The following is a 23,588-nucleotide window of genomic DNA, read 5'->3' as shown; positions in this document are numbered from 1 at the left end:
AATTGAGTCACGTATACTTTCTAACTTCCATGTGTTTGCGTGCAAATTCACTTTTTGTGTTTCCCACTGACTGTAAACATCTTGTGGCCAGGAACCAGTGCTTCTTTCCTAAAGCTGTTAGCTCGTGCAGTCACCTCCACAGAGTAAACACAGAAGTATCTCAAAAGTAAGTAGGCAACAAAAGTTTCCTCTCAAGGGGAAATCCCATCCCAACATTACTTCATATACAGAATTCTGGTACTCGTTTTCTCTTCCAAAGTAGAGACTGGTATTAACAACTAGCTCCTAGAACTGCCAGTAGGAGCCCTACAACAAGCTCTTCTCCCATCTTGTCCCTGCCCCGGCCCCTCTGAAGTCCAGAAATGTCTCCGCCTCTAACTTGTATAATATAACCCTCCAACAGGAACGCTTTTCTCAGCACTGGGAATAATCTGACATGCTCAAGGTCATATAAAAAGCCTTCCTCCTGAACCACGATCTAGGTTCAGTGGCCATACTTCTGGTTCTGCTATCTGTAAGGGTAAGACCCTGCTCAATTTCAGAGGCTGTGGCTTAGGCACCTGCTGAGGGGAGCAGTTTCCTTCAAGAAATACTAAGTCAAGTCAACCTGTAATTATTATAAACAAGGCAACAGGCCTCAAACCCTGCCTCAGAGGCAGTGTAGCAAGACGGTCAAGATTCCCACTACCAGCGATGTGATCTTAAGTCCTCGAAGGCTCACTTTCAACACATTCGAAATGAAAATAACAATATCTGAATTTGGAGGCATCCTTGTGATGATTAAATGAGACACTGCATCTCAAATACTTACTTTAGTGTCCAGCAAAGCAAACTCTTAAAATTAGCTAGAATCATCACTATAAAACCAGGTTGGGCCTCCAGCTGGCGCTTAAGCGTTGACTTAGCCAAGGAACCAGGCTCCAATTCAGTGACCCCAATCAACTTATTCCCGTAGGCGCCACTCCGCACCCTTCCGAGCGCCTTCGGGTATTGGGCGCCGGCCAACCCAGACCTCCCAAAGGCCCTCTCCTCTCAATCCAAAACCTTTTGAGGCAGGCTGCACCAAGGCATTAACTGGCCCACTCGCCTCCCGGAGCCCCCGAGGCGCGCCTCCTGGCCAGCGCGGCCACGGGTTGCCTCTCTGCCCTCCCCCTCCGCGACCTCCTTTCCCTTCCCCCTATGCAAAGCCCCGCCCTTCCTCCCTCCGGCTCCGTCCTCCCTCCCGCCCCCTCCTCCCTCCAGCCCCTTCCCCAGCGCCTCCGACCCCAGTCGCCGGGCGGTTCGAGCGAGGCCTTCACAGCGCCTCCTCGTCTCCCGGCCTCCTCGGAGAAAGCGGCCGCAACCCCCGTCTCCAGTGGCCATACCGGCTTGCGGAGGCCGCGCCGCCGCCTCGCCGCAGGTCTCAGCTGAATGGGCCGACGCGAGGCCACTGGACTGGGGCGTCGCGGGGAGGCGGTGGTCACTGCCCGCTCCGTTGCCCTCCGCGACCGCCGCACCTCGCTCGCAGGCTCGCGCGGGCCTCGGCCAATCGCGTTGACCCAACAAGCCTAGCGAGAACTCGGGCTCTGTACGTGGCAGGTGGGGGAAGAAGAGAGGCGGGAGCAAGAAAAAAAAAAAGCCCTTTCGCCCCTCCTTACTGCGCGTGGACACACCAGGACGCATGCGCCAGGCTCAGGGCTGGCTGGGTCCCGGCTGCCTCGGTCCCGGCTGCCTCTGCCGAAGACTCCCTGCTTTCTCGCTGGATGATGGGCTGTAGGAAGCGTGAGCTGCGCCGATTCACGCATGTGCGGGGCGTGACCAGGAACTTCCGGTTTTCTCGAAAGCATGTATTTCCGTTTCTCGCCAATGGGCGGGGCGTAGTGCGCTGTTCTAGACTTTTTGAGAGCCGGTTGCAGGTAGATGTCTGTCCAACTTTAAGTGGTTTTTGTCGTTGTTGTTGACCATTGTAGTAACAGATGAAAAAAAAAAACCTTTTCTTCCACAAATCCATTCATTCATTAATGGGAGCCTACGCTTTGCCAAGCCCTGTTCTAGGAATGGGGGTGAATCATTTTGTGAGCAAGGAGTTTCCAATTCAGCAGGGAAGACCGACAGCGTTTATAAGCCAAGACAAATCTGTAACTGTGTAAAGGACAAAAGCTGGGAAATTAAGGCTAATGATTCCTGAGTGATTTTTGGAGGATAAGGCATTTTGAGTGTGCACTACGTACTCTTCCCTTCTCCTTTACCTGTTCAAATAGAAATACAGTATAAGTGGGAATTTATAGCCAAGGGGTGGGAGTCGGTCAGTGGATGGAAAATTACTAAGAGGAAATGTCAGGGACAAGGGAGATTCTGGCTAAACCAACACAACAGGATTCTAGATGAAGACAGGCCAGGATAACAGACATCACCTGGGGGTGGTGGAGGATGAGGAACCTGATCAAGGGTGAGGGATTCTTACTATACTGACTTAACAAGGTTCTTTGCTGAAACTGAGTTTTACAAGAAGATGCACAGATGGGCCTAGGAGAAGGCTCAGGAGCCTGAAGTTTGGCCAAGCAGAGAATCTTTGTCACTTCGAAGGTGGAGATTAAGCCAATAAATAAAGCATATATACCCTACCTGGTCTCCAGTTGTTTACCAGTTATAAGAGAAAAACTTAAGCTGAATTAAATTTAAAGGAGTTTAATTGAGCAACGAATGATTTCACAAACTGGGCAGCCCCCAGAATCACAGCAGATTCACAGAGACTCCAGCACAGCCATGTGGTGGAAGATTTTAGACAGAAAAAGGGAAATGAGGTACAGAAATCGGGAGTCAAGTACAGAAACAGCTGGATTGGTTACAGGTTGGCGTTTGCCTTATTTGAACACTTAGCAGTCTATGAGTGGTTGAAGGGTGGTGGCTGGAATTGGCCAAGACTAGGTTATTGTTACAGATGCATACTCCTAAGTTAGGTTTTCATTCTTGTCTATTAAGCTAGGTTACAGTTCATCCACAAGGATTCAAATATAAAAGTATGGAGTGCTTCTCAGGCCATACTTAGTTTGCTTTAACACCCGATACTCGTAAAGGACCTGGAGTAAATTCAAGTGTTTCAGGGTGAGAAGCTATGTTCTTTTACTACTATGAGTAGTGTGATATTTTTCAGTTATAAGTCTCTGAAACTTCTGTTTGAGAGTGAAATAATGTAAGTTTAGACTGTTCACTTCTGATTTGTATTTGCCAACAGTTGTATTGCCCTTTGAACAATTGTTTGCAGGGATAAGGTTGTGGAGTACTGCAGAAGAAATGAAAAACAGTTCCTGATTGCTCTCCAAAGAAGTTATTCATTGCTTATTTTTTAAAATGGAATAATACAGATTTAAGGAGATGCACTGCTGTCAGATAATAGTATTATGATGTCATTAAAATGGTTTGGGATGGGGTAAAACCACAACCATGTGGCAAAGGTAAAATATTCCCTGAAGGAAGTAAATTATACTACTGTTATAGTAGTATATTTAAACTAAAAAGAGGTCAGATCCTGAGGCAGGAGATAAGGAGATGAACCTTGGCCTATTATAAGGTGAAAAGAATATCTGCTGAGGATCCCCAGTGAGGGGGCACTCAAGAGTCCTGCTACTGAGGAGAAATAAACTGGTCCCTGTTACACTGTGGTCATCTGTATGCTAGGAAGAGAGGCACCCATAAGCCTGCCTTGTGGAAAGTCTGGAGCTCATGGACTCTGAAAGCAACTTGAGGCTCTTTATGTTGTAATTTCCCTCATGCTTCATCCCCAAGCCATCAGTAAAGTCTTGTTTAATGGTAAAACCTGTTCCCAACTATTTCTGTGGAACTTGAGAGGTGGGATTCTGGTGATTTCTCAAGTCGAAGCTGATGCACATCTATGTACTTAGGCTCCCAATAAATACAGGTGATAACTAGTGACAGAGCCATAACCTGAATTGAACCAGTTACCTCACCAAGAACATGGGTCTCTTCTACTATGTCTATAGATACATACTGGCCGTGTTTTCTACATCTAGATGAATTTGGTTTTAAATGAACACTGAGCATAGTCTTGAACTAGAAAATACTACTCATTTCTTCCAAGGAACTGCTAAGAAAAAAAAAAGAAAATACTGCTTAATGGTAGTATATTAAAGTTGAGGATATGTGAAGGAAGGAGAAGCAGTGCAAGGAAATACCTTTGACCCAGACTGTAGCAAGGAGAGATATGAGATTCTGCAGTACACAGATTATTTTCCATGTTTCATCTGAAGAAGGGTTAAGACTTACGCTGTGGTTTTAAGAGAAGGAGTCAACCAACCAACTTACCTACCACCTGCTCTTTCTCCCTGAAAGTCTGTGTAGCTAAAACTCCTCACGTGGAAAAGGGGGGGAAATCCTAAGAATGAAAACAGGATTCTCAGACTGGACAAGAAATGAGACAAAGGCTATGAGCCCCATTAGCAAGTTAGATAAAATCTATGTTTCATCGTGTCCTTCTTTAGTATTTAGTATACATCATTTTGAAAATTCGAGTCATCTTATATACCCTCAGAAGAACCAAGGAAAGGGTGTACATTCCTCCTTGGATGAGAATTTCCAGCAAGAAGTTATGTCCCTTGCCAAGAATCAGCTCTGTTGTGGCAGCAGGTAGCTAAATAAGAGAACTCCAAACAGAAGGGGAATCATGAGGACCAAACAGGAGCCAGCTGGTCAGCTCAGCCTCACCTCCACTGGCTAAATGTAAGGATTCGCTTGTGTGAACACAGGAAGCTACCACCCTATGCAGAGATAATGAAGGAGAAAGGTAAAAGGAATGATTTTCTTACTTGGTGCCTTTGAGTGAGTGATTCTTAGCACTAGCTAAGCAAAATACTTCAACCTGTCCTACCAGCTTCACATCCATGAAGACCCTAAAATGTTTTTGCCTTACCATGGGGCTCTATGTCCAACCTCTCTTTAGAGAAACTACTCTCAAAGGCAGTTCTTTCTAGATTTTGTATCCCTAGAGGCTGATCTAGACATTCAATACATAGTTATTGAGTAAAATAATGAAAACTAAGTTCCCTGCCACTTTACAGATCAAGCTCCCAGAAAAATCAAAAGGATCAGCTGTCAACGGTAAGTCCCTAGCTCCCTAGCCATGTGGGATTTGTCTCTTAGTAATTTGAAATCATTCACTTTTCTTCATTTGCATCCACTGCAGACAGTGCTAAGTTACCTCTCTGCTAAATTACCTCTGTGCTAAATTACCTGTCAGATTTCAAGTTGAAAGAGAAATGGAATTGTGAGCTGAATTGCATCCTCCCCCCAGAATTCATATATTGAACCACCTCAAAAGGGACTGTTTGGAGATGGATTCTTTAAAGAGGTGATTAAGTTAAAATGAGGTCATTGGAGTGAGACCCTAATCCAGTATGACTGATGTCCTTATAAGAAGAGGAGATTAGGACACATAGAGAGAAACCAGAGATGGGTATGCACAGAGGCGAGACCATGTGAAGAGACAGCAAGAAGGCAGCCTTCTGCAAGCCAAGGAGAGAGCCCTCAGAAGAAATCAAACTTACCAACATTTTTATTTCCAGCCTCCAGAATTATGAGAAAATAAATTTCTGATGTTTAAGCCACCCAGTCTGTGGTGTTCTGTTATGGTAGCCCTAGTAGACTCATACAAATGCCACAAGATGTGCAAGAAGATATAACTTTTCATTTGATCAAGAGTAGCTTTGTTAGGCTCATTTAAGATACCTAGGCCCAATTAGCCAGGCATGGGGGCATGTGCCTGTAATTCCAGCTACTGGGTAGGCTGAGGCAGGAGAATTGCTTGAACCTGGGAGGTGGAGGTTGCAGTGAGCCAAGTTCGTGCCACTGCACTCCAGCCTGGGTGACAGAGTGAGACTCCATCTCCAAAAAAAGAAAAGAAAAGAAAGAAACCTAGGCCCAGCATGGTGGCTCCTCATGCCTATAATCCCAGCACTTTGGGAGGCCAAGGCAGGATGATCACTTGACCCCAGAGTTTGAGACCAGCCTGGGCAATCCAGTGAGACCCTGTCTCTACTAAAAATAAAAATAAAAAAAATTAGCCAGGCATAGTGGCATGTACCTGTAGTCTCAGCTACTTGGGAGGCTGAGGTAGGACCCGTTGAGCCAAGGAGGTCAAGGCTTCAGTGAGTCATGACCTCACGCCATTGCACTCCAGCCTGGGTGACAGAGTGGGACTCTGTCTCAAAACAAAGAAGAAGAAGAAGAAGAAAAAAGTAAAAGAAACCTAGTTGCCAGAGTCTAGGAATCATGCATATCAGAGACAAAATCAAACTCTGGGTACTTGGAGACATTCATGTCTCTAATCTAACATTTATGCCAAGGATCCTGCTTTTAGTCCCTCCATATAAATGCATAATTAAACAGCATTCTCAAAAAGGCATTTCAATAGAGACAATAAAAGATGCGAAGTAAAACTACAATGAGATACTGTTTTTCATATATTCATCTGAGAAAAATAAAATAGTTACATAACACTTTGTAAAAAAAAAGTATGTAGCATTCATGCTTTGTTGTGGGGACATTAAATAGTTCATATCAATATCTAAAATGCCTTATGACACAACAGTTTCATTTGCAGTGTACCAGAGAAACGCTTGCACATAAGAGCACGGTTATTAATGTTTTGTTTTCAAGTGAAAGACTATAGAGCAATTAAAAGAAATGTACACATGCATACAGTTAGATATCAAAAACATTTTGATAAGTGCAAAAAGCAAGTTTTAGAAAGTTACGTTAGTGTGCAGAAAATAGTTAACATAGTAGCCTGAGACTACTGCTCTCAGAAAGGCCCACTTGCAAGATTGGCCCTTGGCTGGTGTCTGACAATTGGATTTTAGAGTCTTCTCATCCCATTATTTGGTAAGAATGATGAACTGTGTCTAAACTGTTTGTACAATGTGATTTATGCAGAATACCTGCTTTCTTGAAGTCTAGAATTTTGGTACATGCCAGGCAGCGGTTGCCTATGTGACCAGGCCCCAATAAAAACCCTGATTAATGAATCTTTCATGAGATTTCCTGGTAGACAATATTTCACACATTGTCACAGTTTGTTGCCAGAGAAATTAAGTGCATCCTGTATGACTCCACTGGAAGAGAACTCCTGGAAGCTTGCTCTAGTTTCCTCTGCACTTCTCCCCGTGCAACGTTTTCCTTTGCTGGTTTTGCTTTATATCCCTTCGTAATAAATAATAGCTATGAATGTGAGTCTTTGCTGAATCTAATGAGTGCTTCTAGTGATTCATCAAACCTGGGAGTGGTCTTAGGGACCACTGACACAGTTCCTTATACCATTGATGTAAAAGAAAGTACATAAGACTGTGAGTTGCTATGAGTGTGTAATGTATGTACATATTTCTTAAAATCTGAAAGCTTACACACAAAGCTCATTACAGTGGTTAATTCTGGGGAGAAGAGGAAAAAGACAAGAGGGGCTTGGATTTGGTGGTAATGGTCAAAGGGGACTTTAGCGCTATCTGGAACACTCTAATTTGTTGTTCTTTGTATTTTTTTTTCTTAAGGAAAATATACTCATGTGTTACTTAGATGAGAAAATATTTTAAGTTAATTTAAGAACAACTTCAGCCTGCAGTTAGATTCACAAAATTTTAGAGATAGCAGGAAATTTAGAGTTCACCTAGTCTTGCCAGTTCCTTTATAGAGACAGAGCCTCAGATTCTGATGCCTGGGTAAATGGGGTAAATGTGTTGCCACAAGTCACATAACTTACAGCTGAGACCACAACTCCCAGTCCAGAATTCTTCTTTACCCTGCTGTTGCCTATTGAGTACTGGGCTAGAAATATCATTTTCTTTCTTTTTTTTTTTTTTTATCACAAAGGTCCATAAAGTCTCAGTTGTTATATCGTGGCTTCATAGCAGCTTATGTTAAAGTTCAGCAGATTATAAAGGTCGCACTTCCACGTGTACAGAAGCACCAACTTGCAAGGTTGCAAGAAAAATACAGATAAGAATTGAACTATAGTTCTATGAGAAATACTTTGTAAAAGATAGCAGCTTTAGGGCATACCACTCTGCATTGCTTTTTCTTCTTTTTGTTAAAGGGTTAACATATACGGAATTTTTTTAGAAATATGATCAGTGGCCTACAAAAGAAATAAATAAACTATTTTCAGTTTCTGAAATAATTCACAAATTGGACTTCAAAACTTTCATATATTGCTGTTGGGAGCATAAAATGGTGCAAACATTTTAGAAAACTGTTTGGTGGTTACTTATAAAGGTAAGTATACACTTACTCTATGACTCAGCAATTTCACTACATATTTCTTATTTTTTAATTTTTTTTTAGATTCAGAGATGGGGTTTCACCTTCTTGCCCAGGCTAGTGTCAAACTCCTGAGCTCAAGCAATCCTGCCCTCCTAAATTGCTGGAATTACAGGTGTGAACCACCGCACATGGCCAGGTATTTCAAGAGAGAGAGAGAATAAATATATCCACACAAAGACTTGTATAACAATGTTAATAGCGCTTTAATTCACAATAGTCAAAACTTAGAAACAACAAAATGCCCATGAACTGGTGAATGCATAAACAAATTGTGGTCTATCCAAACAAATACTACTTAGCAATAAAAAGAAACTAACCACTGATACACAGAACAATATAGATGAATCTCAAAAATATCCCGAGTGAGTAACCCAGACTCAGAAGAGGACATACTGTATGATTCATGTGATATTCTGGAAGAGACAGAACTGTGTGTATCTGATAGAAAGCAGATCAGTGCTTGCCTGGGGCTGAGAATAGGGGAAAAGTCATCAAGGAATGTTATGCAGTCATGGAAACATGTTTAATCTTGTCTGGCACAGTGGTTTTACAGGTGTATGAATTTGTTAGAACTCATCTAATTGTGCACTTAAAATGAGTATATTTATTGTATGTAAATGATACATCAATAAAATTAATTTAAAAATGAAAGAGAGCAAACCCTCCACCAAAGCAAACAAGCAAAATGAAAACTAATTTCACCAGTCAAAATTAAGGAACACAAATATAAGACAAAAGACAAAAACAAACAAAAAAAAGGCTTGGCCCGGTGGCTCAAGCCTGTAATCCCAGCACTTTGGGAGGCCAAGGCGGGCGGATCATGAGGTCAGGAGTTCGAGACCATTCTGGCCAACATGGTCAAATCCCGTCTCTACTAAAAATGCAAAAATTATCCAGGCGTGGTGGCGCATGCCTGTAGTCCCAGCTACTGGGGAGGCTGAGCCAGAAGAATCACTTGAACCCGGGAGGCGGAGGTTGCAGTGAGCGAAGATCGTGCCGCTGCACTCCAGGCTGGGCCACAGAGCAAAACTCCATCTCAAACAAACAAACAACAACAACAAACTCCTCACTGATCCACTTTTGATACTAACGTTTCCTTTGGTGCATTAAGTGTGCCTTTATGTGTACATAGTATTGTGTAACTTCAGAGTAAAACTGATTATACATAACTTTTCAGTGTATGCACTTAGCAGACTTGCAGGCATGTATGCTAATATACTAAATTTACAAATGAGATATAACAGTCTCATCTTGGTCTCTGTTCATTCAACATAGTTTGCCCTCTGATTTGGTAATATATTCAAATGGACGTTTTCAAAGAAACTTAATGCCAATTTCATGTACTGTTAAAATAATTGTATTTTTGCCAAGAAATTGTGGTTTAATTGTTAAGAGATAGACTTGTAATATTTCTATATGTCCATATTTATGTAATATTTCTATATTTATGTTATATTTCTATATTTATGTTGTAATATTTCTATATTTTTATATATTTCTATATTTATGTTGAGTGTTAAAAAGCTTACAGTCTAATTTGTGGCTGATTCCTAACAAAATTACAAGATTATGATTCTTGGGTATTATTCTCATCCCTGGCCTCATACTTTTTGTTTCTATTCTTATTTTCCCTTACTCCTGACTTCTTAATCAGTTTTTCAGCAACTTTTATATCTTTTTTCAATTACACATTATAATAGGTACATAAGTAAATGAAGTAATGTAGATGTCACATTTGTAACATTACTTTGAACCTCCCCGTGGTTTTAAAATTGTTTCTAATTAATAATTGCTAGTAAAACTTCTCCAAGATTTAGTGTTTTCTTTTTAAGAAAAGGCAGGTGGACACAAAGAGACAGAAAACATTCGAAAGGAAAAAATAACTTTGTCCTGGAACCCCACTCAACTGCTATCTGATGTAAAGAAGGGTTAGAGATGTCATATGTCATACATAAGTCATCTGATGTCACGTGGCATATTTATGCCACTGTTCTACATTTTAGAAGTTTCTGCATAGTTCTTAACATATTTCTTAATCTAACATGAAAAATCATTCTGCCTGGGTAAAGGCATATAAACTCAGAAAATCCTAAATGTTCTATTAATCTTTTGGACATTTCCAATCAAATCCAGAGTAATCATTTCATTATTCTAAAAAGAGAAGAAAACAATAAACTGGAAGAAATATTTCCACCAAATTAATAGCTAAAAGACTAAGATCTATAATAGATAAGAAACACAAATTTCTGAGAAAAAATTACAATAGCTCAATTGAAAATGGGTAAAAAATATAAATAAGAAAATACCGAAATAAACAACTATATTAAAAAAGTTTATGGTCCTCCAAATGTTGATGACATTATACATTCTTGCAATGTTTTCTAAACAATATACCAATATACACTAGGGTCTTAAATTTATCTGGTCAAGAGAATTTGGCACATTTATCTGAGTCAAGATAATTTATCTTAAGGAAATAATGAAAAAGAAAGGAAAAAATATATGCACTAGTTTATTCATCACAGTGTCACTACAATGTTAAATATTAAAATGATATAAACATACAATAATAGGGAAACAACTTAGTAAATTATATTATGCAATCATTAAGAAGACTGCATAACTAGGTAATAAGTGAAAATCAAATCATGTATTGTCATTAGTTATGTAAAATTCTTATGTGTTCAGACAAAGAGCATAGGAATTATGGAAAAATAGAAAATAGTCAAAGTTAGGGAATTATGGATTTTGCTTTTGTAAAAGATACGCTTTGTGAATATTGCATTTTCTAATCCCAGCAAATTTCAAGTGTATAATACACTGTTATCAACTATAGTCACCATGCTGTACATTATATCTCCAGAACTTATTTATCCTATAACTGAATGTTGTACAATTTGACCAACATCTCCCCTTTCCCCCAACTTCCCAGTCCCAGTCCATTCTACTCTCTCTTACTATGAGTTTGTCTTCTTTTTAGATTCTACATATAAGTGAGACCATGCAGTATATTTCTTTCTGTGTCTGAGTGATTTCACATATCATAATATCCTTCAGGTTAATCATGTTATTACAAATAGCAGTACCTCCTTCTTTTTAGAGGCTGAATAGTACTCCATTGTGTGTGTGTGTGTGTGTGTGTGTGTCTGTATCATAATTTTTTTATCCATTCATCCTTCAATGGACACTTACGTTGTTTGTATATCTTAGCTATCATGAATAATACCACAATAAACGTGGGAGCAGAAATCTCTCTCTGAAGTACTGATTTCATTTCCTTTGGATATACACCCAGCAAAGGGATTGTGGGTCATATGGTAGTTCTCTTTGTAATTTTTTGAGGAGCATTCATACTGTTTTCTATAGTGGGTGTACCAATTTCAATCCCACCAACAGTGTAAAGGGATTCCCTTTTCTCCACATCCTAGCTAACACCTGTTGTCTTTTAACATTATTGATCATAGCCATTCTAACAGGTATGAAGGGATATCTTATTGTGGCTTTCATTTGCATTTCCCTGATGGTTAGTGATGTTCAACATCATTTCATATACTTGTTGGCAACTTATAGGTGTTCTTTGGGAAAATGTCTACTCAGGTTCTTTGCTCATTTTTTAATCAGGTTTTTTGTTTTATTTTGGTTTTGGTTTTTGGTGGTTTTTTTTTTTTTTTGGTTTTTTTTTTGCTATTGAGTTATATGTGAATATTTTTTAAAGCTGAAATTGTTACAGCAGTTTCCTCTCTCAGTAACCCCCTCCCCGCAACCTCTAGTATGGAATTGTCTTGGACCTCCTCTGAGGAGCCATAGGAACTAAAAGGTTACATTAAGGGGTTTCCACAGAGCCAGAGAGCTCCAGTGTTCGACAGACCAGTAAAATCCAGTTGACATTTCTGTCTCAGGTTTCCCAAACACTTACAAAAAATGCCAAGCTCTTCTGAATGAGACAATGACAAGCTGATAGCAATGAACTTGAGAATGATCTCCCTTTGTTGGTGACAGGGAAGAAAAAAAAAAAAAAAAAAGAGGCAACTTTAACTTTAAAATAGGAAAGGGAAGAGAAAAAGCAATCCAAACTCTGACAGTTTAACAGTGAACTCTGAATTGTCACTTAAGACCCAGAAAAAGAAACGCAAAGGTCGGGATGGTTTGTTCCCCAAAGAAACTGCGCAAGCCACCACAACCAAAAACAAAGGCTATTGGTCACTACTATCACACAAAATAAACCAGAAAACACTGAAAGGCACAGCTGCCCATATACAATATCACAGAAACCAGTTCTGCAGTGCCTTGAGTCTCTCTTTCCTGCTATATCCTTTTTATAAAGTAAGTCACCTTTCTGCTCTTCTAATTCCTCTTTTTGCTCCTCAACTTCCAAGGCACCAAATAATTTCTTGGTCTCCCTAATTTCTTGATCTCCCTACCGAGCCTATTAAAACCCTGCTCAGACAAGGGAGATGACTGACGAGTTTTAAAGTAGTTCTTTCCCCAGGGGTACTTGTACTTTGTCAGGGAGTTTAGTAGAAGTTCTTTAATGTTTTGATGCCAACATCCCTTCCGTGATGTAAGTTTCCTTTCTCCGGTCCATGATATCCTGTCAACCAAGTCATCTTCCATCCCTCCACTTCACAGTGGGTATGTGACCCAAGCTGGAGCAATATTCCCGGAACACAATGCCTGTGGGTACACGACCCAAGCAAGATATGCCAGTCCTGGGCCTGTTTGCCCTCAGTTCTCTCCTCTCCCTGCACCTGTTGTATTGGGTAATACAGGGGGACTTGACCCTGGCTCAGCAGGCTGCAGCCAATGGAAGATGCTGATGGGAGGCTGCAGGACAGGAGGAAAGGGGAAGCCAGGATTCTTCTCCGGTTCTTTTTTCTGGGTAGAGCAGGCTGTCTCTTTTTGGCTCCAGCTCCCACCATTGCCCCCCCCCCCCCCCGATTTCAGCCGCAGGCCCTGGCTATGGAAATTCTTCTTAGTTTATCTCTCTGGCTTAAGAGAGGTTTCTACTTTCTCATTTTGCTAATCTCTACATTTCCTGCCTCATTCTCCAATTTGTCTCTGAGCTTGTTAAACACCGCGAAACCAACTGTCTGCTTTAAAATTTTATTTTAAATACTTAATGTGCTTTCTTTTTTCCTGCTGGAATGATTACTAGAATTAGAGTCATTCCATGAGATTTTACTTGTGGATACTAAGAGAATAAATGTCTCTTCCTGTTAGATCATTAGGCTGTAAGATTAGGGATGCCAATAGCCAATTTCCAGCTACCTAAACCCAATTTTAGAATGACATCAAACACAGAAGCACACGGAGCCAGGAAACAGAGAGAAAAAGAATATCTGACACATTCTTAGCACTCCCTGTGAAAGGATAGAGTTCCCTTATCCCTGTCACAGGGCATGTGACAGGGGTGTGGCTCCCTGGGCTCCGTGCCTCCCAGGCGAAACATGTAGACAGGCAGGTGAAGAGGTCGTGGGGAAAGCATTTGGGACTCAATCCCACGGCACCATCTATGGGTGGGTGTCTGCCACTCCCAGAGCCCAAGTGGTTGTGTGTTACAGTGTGCTCTTTCAGCCTTGCCATCTGCAGACAGCTGGTGTTAATCAGTTCAATAAGCCCCTCTGCCTTATCGCCAGGGCAGAGGGCCAGTGTGATAGCTTTCTGTATCCTGAGTTCTTGCCTAGTGGACCGGCAAAATCGAATCACACATGGGCTTGAAGGATGAGTGCAAGGTTTCACTGAGTGGTGGAGGTGGCTCTCAGTGAGGTGGATGGGGAGCTGGAAGAGGGGAATGGAGTGGGAAGGTGATCTTCCCCTGGAGTCTGGCTGTCCTTGGCCAACGTTCAGAAGCCTCTTCCCTCCTTCTCTGCCACACCACCCCACCATTCTCCACCACTCTGTTCCTCTGCTCCTCTCAATGTTCAGCTGCTTATGTGTGTGTCGCTAAGGTCTCAGGTTTATATGGGCACAGGATGGGGGTCATGTGGGCCAGAGTGACCTTGGAAAATGCAACATTTGGGCATGAAAACAGGAGTGCCTGTTCTCACTTAGGTCCATGGGAACAGGCCCAAGGGTGGAGCCCTCACCAGGGACCCTGCCCTTCTCTACCCAGCACTTCCCTGCCCCTTCCCACATCACTTGTTCTAAATAGACCTAAAGTTAGCATTATCATATATTTTGTAACTCAAACCATGACACTTGAAGGTAAAAGGGGCTGCTAGTCATGCTTAACTCAGAAAAACAGGCACAAATTGGGACTTGCCCAGGCAAACTAAAACATACAGTAATCCTACCAACTCGGTCCTTGGACTTTACATTAACCGATCCATTAAATTACCTTTCACCTTTAACCTAATTTGAGTTGGGTTTCTATCATTAAACTGAAAATTGCTGACCAGTGCACGAGACAATGATTTAAATCAAAGGAATTATTTCCTAGTGGTAGCGTTCATTTCAGGGTAGACAGAGGAATATCCATGTCCACCTGAATTAGTCACAACAATTGCATGTGGAGCTTGCACATTTATAGCCCAGTATTTCAGCAACATTTTATGGAATTTTAGTTACTATGCCCCAAAAGCGCTAAAAAAAAGTGCAAAAAAAACAACTGTAATTACAAAGGGAAACACGTACACTTACCCTCAGGCTAAATATGGCTCTTTGGTGATTTTTTTTTTTTTTTAACATTTAAAGTGGCCCTTACTTGAGGTTTATTTTCATCTGAATACAAATTTTGAGTCAACCACATCTTATCATTTTCCCTGTGCCCTGCTACTATTTAGGTGCAGCCCTATGATGCCACTAAGAACACTGGCTTTTGAGGTCTGCTTTTATTCTTTATTCTCTTCCCTTTACTTTTTTCTGTTCTCCTGTAAATATAGGCTCTTGTTGGCTTGCCCAGGAACCCAACAGTCTTTTACAACTATTTCTCTAAAAAACACACATTCTTTGGGGAGTGCCAAGCCCACATGACATTTGTTAATCTCTGAATTCCGTGCACTGACAGCAGTTGTCTCACTTATGGCAAAACAGAAAACAGCAATTTAAAGACTATATATCCTAAGTCCAGTGGGAATGCTCCCCACCCAAATGGAGGCCTTTTTTTTTATGAGGAAGCCATTCATAATTCAAGTGTTTGACTTTCCATGAGAAGTTAAATCTTTTAAAAGCCATAAACAATGATTATGACTAAGTTCTCATTTTGGAGGTCTCAGTGTCACTTCCATGAAAGGGCAGATATATTAAGAACTGGAAGGAAGGAGAATGGCATGAACCCGGGAGGCGGAGCTTGCAGTGAGCTGAGATCCGACCACTGCACTGCAGCCTGGGCGACAGAGGGAGACTCCGTCTCAAAAAAAAAAAAAAAAGAACTGGAAGGAAATATCCATTTACTAACAAACTAACCTGTCTCGCTGCCCATTTCTTACAGAGCCAATTACCCTGGTCACAAAACATAATTTTTTTTAAAACAGAAAAATATATCCCTTTCCAAAGGTTGAATTGGTGCCAAATTCTTCATTGGAAATAAAAGTACAAGCACATACAACTGTAAAATATTTAGAGGTCAAAAGTTTAATACATACAAGCAAATCCCCAAACACTGTTCATCAGGAATAATTTTGTTCTGGAAGATGAATTTTTCTCTTTGTGTCCTTTTTAGTAACTTGTAAAAGAATTTGTTATAGGTTCTACATTTTTGTCAAAGTGTGTCACAAAGATTTAACAATATAAGGAACAATGGTACTCTTCTATGTTTTGTGAAATTCTTCACCTCATTCAAGTACAAATCTATTGAAAAATAGAGGGCCGGGCGCGGTGGCTCAAGCCTGTAATCCCAGCACTTTGGGAGGCCGAGACGGGCGGATCACGAGGTTAGGAGATCGAGACCATCCTGGCTGACACGGTGAAACCCCGTCTCTACTAAAAAATACAAAAAACTAGCCGGGCGAGGTGGCGGGCGCCTGTAGTCCCAGCTACTCGGGAGGCTGAGGCAGGAGAATGGCATGAACCCGGGAAGCGGAGCTTGCAGTGAGCTGAGATCCGGCCACTGCACTCCAGCCTGGGCGGCAGAGCGAGACTCCGTCTCAAAAAAAAAAAAAAAAGAAAAAAAAAAAAGAAAAATAGAAAAACTACCAAGTCCATTATCCTGAATAATAATAAACAACAGGTTTTATCTAATTCTTAATCCTAAGCAAAATACATTGAGGAAGACTTTCTGAGATGACTGGGAAATAAAGGAGAGAAACAGATAAAACTCAAACGAGTTGATTAAAAAGACCACAACAGGTAAGTTTTACCGTCTAGATGCTTTGCTTTGCTTTGTCACTTTCAGAGAGTGTGATGTCCTCAGTACTCGGAGAGGTTTCCAGTAGCCTAAAGTGTTCATGTAGGGTTGGCAATGACCTGAGGAAGTTATACATCCTTACACGCAGCCTCAGCTGAGTCACTGAAGACAATGACTTCTTTCCCCCAATAGACGATAGCAACATCAACACTTTGGAAGCTTCAGTCTGGAAGATTTTTGTTCTAACAGTGTACAGGATAAAAATTTGCACTCCCTGCAGATAGAACAACAGTTCAATGTTGGGTAAGTGCTGAGATACAGTATCAAAGAAGACATTTTATTTCACTCTGCCACCCATTCTTCTCATCTGCATGGCACTTCCCCAACTTGAATTTGCCAGTCTGCAGCTGCCATGCACTTTTTAATCTAACAGGCTTGAGACAAAGTTTTTCCCATATACAAAGATCTACATGGAATAGTACAATAGCAGACGTAGAAGATCTGTGTTCAGGTCCTGGGTTGCCACTAGCTGGCTGTGTAAATGTGCAACTTCCTGAAGGAAGAAGATTAACTATGAAATACCTAATTCTTCTTCCAGTTCTAACATTCTGTGATTCCATATTTCTTTGAGTTTTAGTAACATAACTAGAAATTTGTGCACTTAAGGACAAAAAAATGTAAAGCCCTTCTAGTCACTGCTTTTCTGTACTTATAAAGACCAGATGTACATGAGAAATTGAGCCACAAAACACTGAATAATATTTTCTACATGTTTCCAGTAAAAACTACAATTTATCGAAGTCATATTAGTATCAGACCCTTGCTTTTCACTTAATCCTCCTCATTTGATCCTTCTCATGTAATCCTCACATCAACCCAATACAACAAGCCTTATCATCCACATGTTTCAGATAAGGAAGCTACAGTTCAGATAAACGAAGTAGTTTGTCCAAGATCACCCAACCAGTACTCAGTGGAGTCTGGAATTGAATTCTTACATCTTTGGCTCCAAAACCCCTCGTCTATCCAACATATGGTACTGCCTACACTGTTGCCTGTAACTGTAATAGAAAGTGACTGGAAAGTGTACCATAGTTTTTGAGATGCCTCTGTTAATTCTTTATTAATATCCTTTGTGGAAATGACAGATTAAATAGCATCTGTAGTTAAGTTGATAATATTGTGCCAATGTCAGTTTCTTGATTTTGACAGTATACTATGGCCATATAAGACATTATCATTTGGGAAAGCTGGACAAAGAATATGTGGGAGCTATACTATTTTTCCAAAATTTTTTATTAAATCATTTCAAAATGAAAGTTATTTTTAAAAATAAATATCCATCAATGTCTCCCACATTGGCCCCAACCCTTTTAAGAGTTTATTTTTGGAATCATATTCTGTCAGTCTGTTATTGGAGACTTCTGGTACTATGGAAAGACCCTGATAGCTTGACTAAATATCAGTAAGTGTTGGCAAGAGAGTCTCTGGCCAAAAGTAGAAAAAATAACTTCCTTATTACTCAACAGGTGGTATCTAATACATCAGAAGAAAGGCCCTTATGAGAGTGTGTGCTTGGAGACACAGGTTTCAGAAGGGCAGGACTAGTCATTGGCCATCCTGATTGTTCAAGGGAGAGAAATTTATTTGGGGCACATGAGAAATCCAGTCTGTAGAAAACCATCTTTTTTTGTGGCATACACTATTTCATCTGATTTTTCCAGAATTTAAATTCTAAGGTAAAACTGAGATTCAATCAAATTTCTGTTGGTACAATAATTAGGAAAAGACCCTAGACCATGGATAATTCATAAAAACACCATCCTGTTGGACCTGTTTGGGTGGACTCCCAGTATTTCTGTGCTTCCTAAAATCCCAAAAATATTATTTGAAAGGAAAAAATATGTGGGTCAGACTGATTACCACTAACACAAAGATCAAATTGGACCTTCTAAGTAATATCTGTAGCAAATAGTAAATGTTTATTAGAATTATAGCATTCTAAATCTAGAAGTTTTATGTGTGAACAAATCTAGTTATTCCTATACTTCAATGTACACAGAAATCACCTGAGGTCCTTGTTTAAAATGAAGAGTCCCAGCTCCTATGCCTGTAGATTCTGATTGAGTAGGTAAGTGGTGAGGCCCAGGAATCAGCATTTTAACATACTATGTAAGTTCTGATGTAAGTAATATTCAGATCCATTTTATAAAACACTGTGTTGATTTTAACACACATATTGCCCCCCGACCCCATTCTGTATTTTGCATAGCTCACCCACAGAGGTTATGTGATTTTCCTATAATCATAGGAATCAATGGTAAAGCTGGGTTAGCTCCATGTCCTTGCCACATTGTCACACTCTATTTTACCATGTATAATTTTTATCATTTTACCATTAACAATTTTTACCATTTTAACATTAACATTTTGTTACGGACCTCTCTTTTATAATGTCCCCTTCCTATGCATGGAGAAGAGAATATCCTTGACTATGCCTTCATTCAGATTCCTCCCTAAATTCCTGCTCACTCTGGGCAACAAGCCCCATGAATCAATTGGCAATGTCAGACTAGGCTTACCCTATTTATTGACCTTCTAGGAGTTTCCATTAGATATTGACAATTGTAAAGAACTGAGTTATATCCATGTAAATTTCGTAGCAGGCACCCCTCCATTATCTAAGAGAATTAATCCTAAAAGGCACTGGAGAGGGCTACCTGGGATAAAGGATGAGGTTCTTAGAGGCATTAAATATGTTGGTAGCAATTCAAAAAGCCAGGCAGCTCCCCAACTGCATTATATAGTCTGATCAAATGCCTTTCCTAATAATTTCCATTTTGTATCAAAGACTTTCCTCCTTAATGACATTTTACCATAGCCAGAAACAGCCAACATGGCACCAGTTTCACACCGTAGTTACCGTTCTTAGCAACTTAATGGGATAGTCATCAAAATTGTAGTTTCTTCAAGAAATACAGAATAGCTCATCCTGATATTCAATAAAGATGTTATCTACTGTGAAAGATATGCACAAGCAAGTTCCTTGCACTCAGAGAACTGATATTCTAGTTGTAGAGATGAGAAGAGTATGCATAAAAAGCTAATTTTATAGGGTAAAAAGCAGAGGGAACAAAAACATTTACAAAACAATATTTTTATTTGATAATGAGTCATATTTCTTCATTTAGTTGATAGTTAATAAAGCTAGAATGAAAGTCAGCACCACAAAGAAATAAAGCCCATCAATAAATAATCTGTGTAGATTGTATCAATGTCACTTTGATAATGTATTAAAGTTACATAAGATGTGATCATTGGAAAAGTTGAGGAAAGGGTACAGGGGAATTCTCCATACTATTTGCAACTTCTTATGGGTCTAAAATTATTTCAAAATGATTTATTTTTAAAAAGAGATGACATAAGAATGGGGAAAAATACAAGAATTTTGGTTCCTTCTCAGGCTTTATTTTCACAACATAAAATTTCCATGCGTCTATAGAGTGTCAATGAATAAAGGTGATTGCCAAGAATTAAATGCCAAGCTAATTCGTAGTTTATGTGTCATGGTATCTAAAGAAAAATTATCAACTAGAAAAGTCCTCATTAATGTTCACCAACCATCCACTAAATATTTACTCTAAAATCACTACCATTAATGCGAGACTCCTTAACGTAAGAAAGTCAAAATAACAGGACATTCCAATATAAAAGGACTGGCAAAACATTAAAAACATTTAAACATAGAGTTAAGTATAAGAAAATACAGTTAATATAATTATCAAACATAATCTAAGTATTATAAATATTTCTTAAAAGACAATAATGTAGACAGTATAACTTAACCACAACATGAGAAATTTTAAATTGTACCAACAAAACTGCAAGAAGCAGTTAAACTGTGTTATTACCTTAAAAAGAGGGAAATCAGTATCTGTTGTTTTACTCTGGAAATTGAAATTTGTATCTTATAAGTTGTAGTAATATTTAATAAACAAAGATTATAATTAGTAGAATTTAAAATAGAATGAAAATACTACAAATAGAGGAAGTTATACTAAAAACATAATTTATATAACACAATATATGAAATTAAGGAGGCAATGATACACGTACAGTGAAAAAATACTAAGATAACACAATAAAAACAAACATTAGTTTTAATAGCTAGTATTTAACTAAATAGCCAAACGTTTAACATTTTTAATAAAATGGCAAAACTGGTCAGGCACAGGGGCTCAGGCCTATAATCCCAACACTTTGGGAAACTGAGGCAGGATGACCACTTGAGCCCAGAAGTTCAAGAACAGCCTGGACAACATAGTGAAATCCTATATCTGTAAAAAATTTGAAAAAAAAAAAAAAAAATCAGGCAGGCATGGCGCCACGTGCCTGTAGTCACAGTTACTTGGGAGGTTGAGGTGGGAGGATCACTTGAGTCCAGGAGATTGAGGCTGCAGTGAGCTGGGATTGTGTCACTGCATTCCAGCCTGGGTGACAGAGCAAGACCCTGTCTCGATACATAAATAAATAGATAAAATGGAAAAACTATGAGAAAATTATCAAAAACAAACAAATCTAAATATGCAGGATCTAAAAAGAGATAAGGTAAAAACAAAGTGAGGAGAAAACTTAAAAATAAGAGAACTAGCATAAATAAATTAGATAAAATCAAATAAAAACAAACTAGAATTTGCTACATTGCTATACGGAAAATCAGATTTCAAGATAAACTGGGACTGAGAGACTTTTTATACTGCTGAAACGTATAATGCTCCATAGATATATAAAATACCATATCCATGAATTAACAGGAACGTGATAACACAGCATTGAATTGTATAAAGACAAATTGCTAAAACAGTCAGAAGAAAAATTAATAGACAAATAGAATAAAAGGAAGTTTTACACACCTCTTTCAGTCTCTGATGAACAAGTTAAAGGTAAATGAGGTTTTATTACAAAATAATTTGAGAACTGAAGATAACAAGCACCTTAAAAAAGTATTGTTAGCGTTACGGGATCCTTGGCGTGTTGTTTCACCAGACAGAAATATAGGTGGCCAGTGGCACCTTTGCCAAAGTTTAGCTCTGGTCCACTGGGCTCATTCCTCCCACTCGGCCTGGCAGGCTGTGCTTGGCTTAGCTACCGGCCTGGATCCCACACCTGCCCAGGACGAGCCATGTGTGGAGCGGCAAGGGGTGTGTGAGCGAGCATGGGGTCCAGCCACTGTGCACAGCCAGGCAGGCCAGCTGCAGTGGGGCAGGCAGCTCCAGGCACTGGCACAAGCGCCAGCTACCTGCGAGGCTGCAGCTGGACCAGGCTTACCATAAGCAGCTTGCATGGCTAACACCAGGGAAGCCGGTGACACTCAGAAGCTTGGAGACACCAGGAACCTCAGAGCCCTAAAGAGGGTGTCACAAACCTGGCTCAGGGAGCTCCTAGGTCTGGGCTCCCCGAAGGGCCACAGCTCTTCTCTCCTCTCTCCTCTCCTTGTTGCCCACAATGTGGAGAGCAAAGGGCATGTTTCAGCCCTGCCCTGTTTGTGTTACAGCTCTTTTAGCCCTGCCGTTCTGGTGGGTTTCTAGTTCTTGTCCTGCATCCGGAATGAGGTATGCAGACAAGTGGAGGGTGAGCAGGACGAAAGGGAGCTTTATTGAGTGATGGAACAGCTCAGAGGACACCCGCAACCGCAGTGGGTAGCTCCTCTCCTTAGCCAGGGTGTTCCGATGAGTGCTCAGCTCTTAGCAGAGAGGGTCGTTCTTCACTACAGCTGGTCATCAGGCCCTCCCCGGCTTTAAGGTGGGGCTTCACCACGGACCCGCCCCCTTCCGCCCAAGAGCCTGTCTGCCTCCTGCCTCTATTCATGGAAGTCAGGCAGGGGGGTCTTCCCGGACCCCTGAGAATGCAAAGATGCCTCGGTCAGCAGCTGCGACGAGGCAGCTGCAGCTGCACCCAGGGAGCTCCCACCCTGCCAACTGAGAAGACGTGGGGCTCCCTCTTGTCCCCGGTTCCCGCTGGCTCAGTGGAGTGTGTAGCCCTGGCAGCCCCTCCTCACAGCCTGGAGTGGGAGCTTCAGGTCCTTGCTGGGCCCGGGCCAACGACCGGGGCAGGGGTGACGTCAGTGCAAGTTCTTCTTGCGGCCCCAGCACTCAGGGACTGCCTGGGGCTCCCCCTTGCCTGGCTCATGACCCTGCCTGGAGGGCACCTCCGGGAGCAGATCGTGGGCCCTGGGCCTGGCCATTGGAAACGTCAGGCTCGGCGGTCACCTTGATGTGGAGCAGATCTTGAGGACGCAGCCTAGGGTGACCAGCAGCACGGACTGTTCCCGAGGCGCAGGAACTTGGCACCGTCGGCGGGTTGGGCGCGGTGGCCACATTGCTCGCTGGGTCCTCGAAGTGGGCACCGCTCCCGCTTCCCACCCCAGTCCGCTGAAGCGTGACCCCAGCTCTACATCTCGGGCCTGGCCCCCACGTTCCATGTGCAAGTGTGGCACCGCCCCAGGCCCAGTTCCACCCGGGGCCCCTCTCTGCTTGCTCTTCCGTGCCTGCCCGACTGCACTGCTCTCCCACTGGTGGGCGGCTGGGCCCGGCCCCATCACGGCAGCTCCCAGGGGCGGGTTCCCAGGGCGGTGGACTCTGGGGGCGCTCCCTGGGGCAGGCTCTGGGGACTGCCTGCCTCAGCATCTGCACTTGAGGACCCATAGCCTGCGCCTGTACTCTACTGCAGCCGGAGTCATGGCAGCGGCCACTTCAGATGGTCTGCCGCTGGCATCACTAGGAAGTAATCTCAATAAATATCAAAACTGAAAATTCTCAAAAAGTTCTAACAATCATGTGGATTCCTTGAATTATTCCCTTGCCTTTAGGGTTCATGGTCTGGAGTTTCAGGAGTGAGCTTTCAGAAGGGGCTCCTTTCCTTGCCCTGTGCAGGCAGTTCAGTGGTGATGTTTGTTCATACAGATGATCCTGGTAGGGTGTGAGTACTTTAAGGGAGA

At 41.4% G+C, this 23,588-nt stretch overlaps 2 protein-coding genes across 6 annotated transcripts in view; both read right to left on the bottom strand.

Moving 5' to 3' along the window:
* The window catches only part of TFG (TRK-fused gene), a 37,332-nt gene extending 35,573 nt beyond the window's left edge, over positions 1 to 1,759 (bottom strand). For 2 of the 5 annotated variants that reach the window (XM_025377140.1, XM_025377145.1), the window contains exon 1: positions 1,365 to 1,759. The gene's annotated coding sequence lies outside the window, so the exon portion shown is untranslated. Of the gene's footprint in view, positions 1 to 39; positions 135 to 1,364 lie in introns of all 5 variants that reach the window. The other 3 variants (XM_025377142.1, XM_025377144.1, XM_025377143.1) reach the window with 3 other exon arrangements.
* A 14,663-nt stretch (positions 1,760 to 16,422) lies between these two features.
* The window catches only part of ADGRG7 (adhesion G protein-coupled receptor G7), a 72,725-nt gene continuing 65,559 nt past the window's right edge, over positions 16,423 to 23,588 (bottom strand). The window contains exon 16 of the mRNA XM_025375566.1: positions 16,423 to 16,865. Coding sequence (XP_025231351.1) covers positions 16,608 to 16,865 — 258 coding nt within the window. The 3' untranslated portion in view covers positions 16,423 to 16,607. The remainder of the gene's footprint in view (positions 16,866 to 23,588) is intronic.

Source organism: Theropithecus gelada, chromosome 2 (assembly GCF_003255815.1).
Source record: "Theropithecus gelada isolate Dixy chromosome 2, Tgel_1.0, whole genome shotgun sequence".
NCBI classification, from domain to species: domain Eukaryota; kingdom Metazoa; phylum Chordata; class Mammalia; order Primates; family Cercopithecidae; genus Theropithecus; species Theropithecus gelada.
Note: the sequence above shows the minus strand (reverse complement) of the source record. Positions and strands in the feature narration are given on the sequence as shown.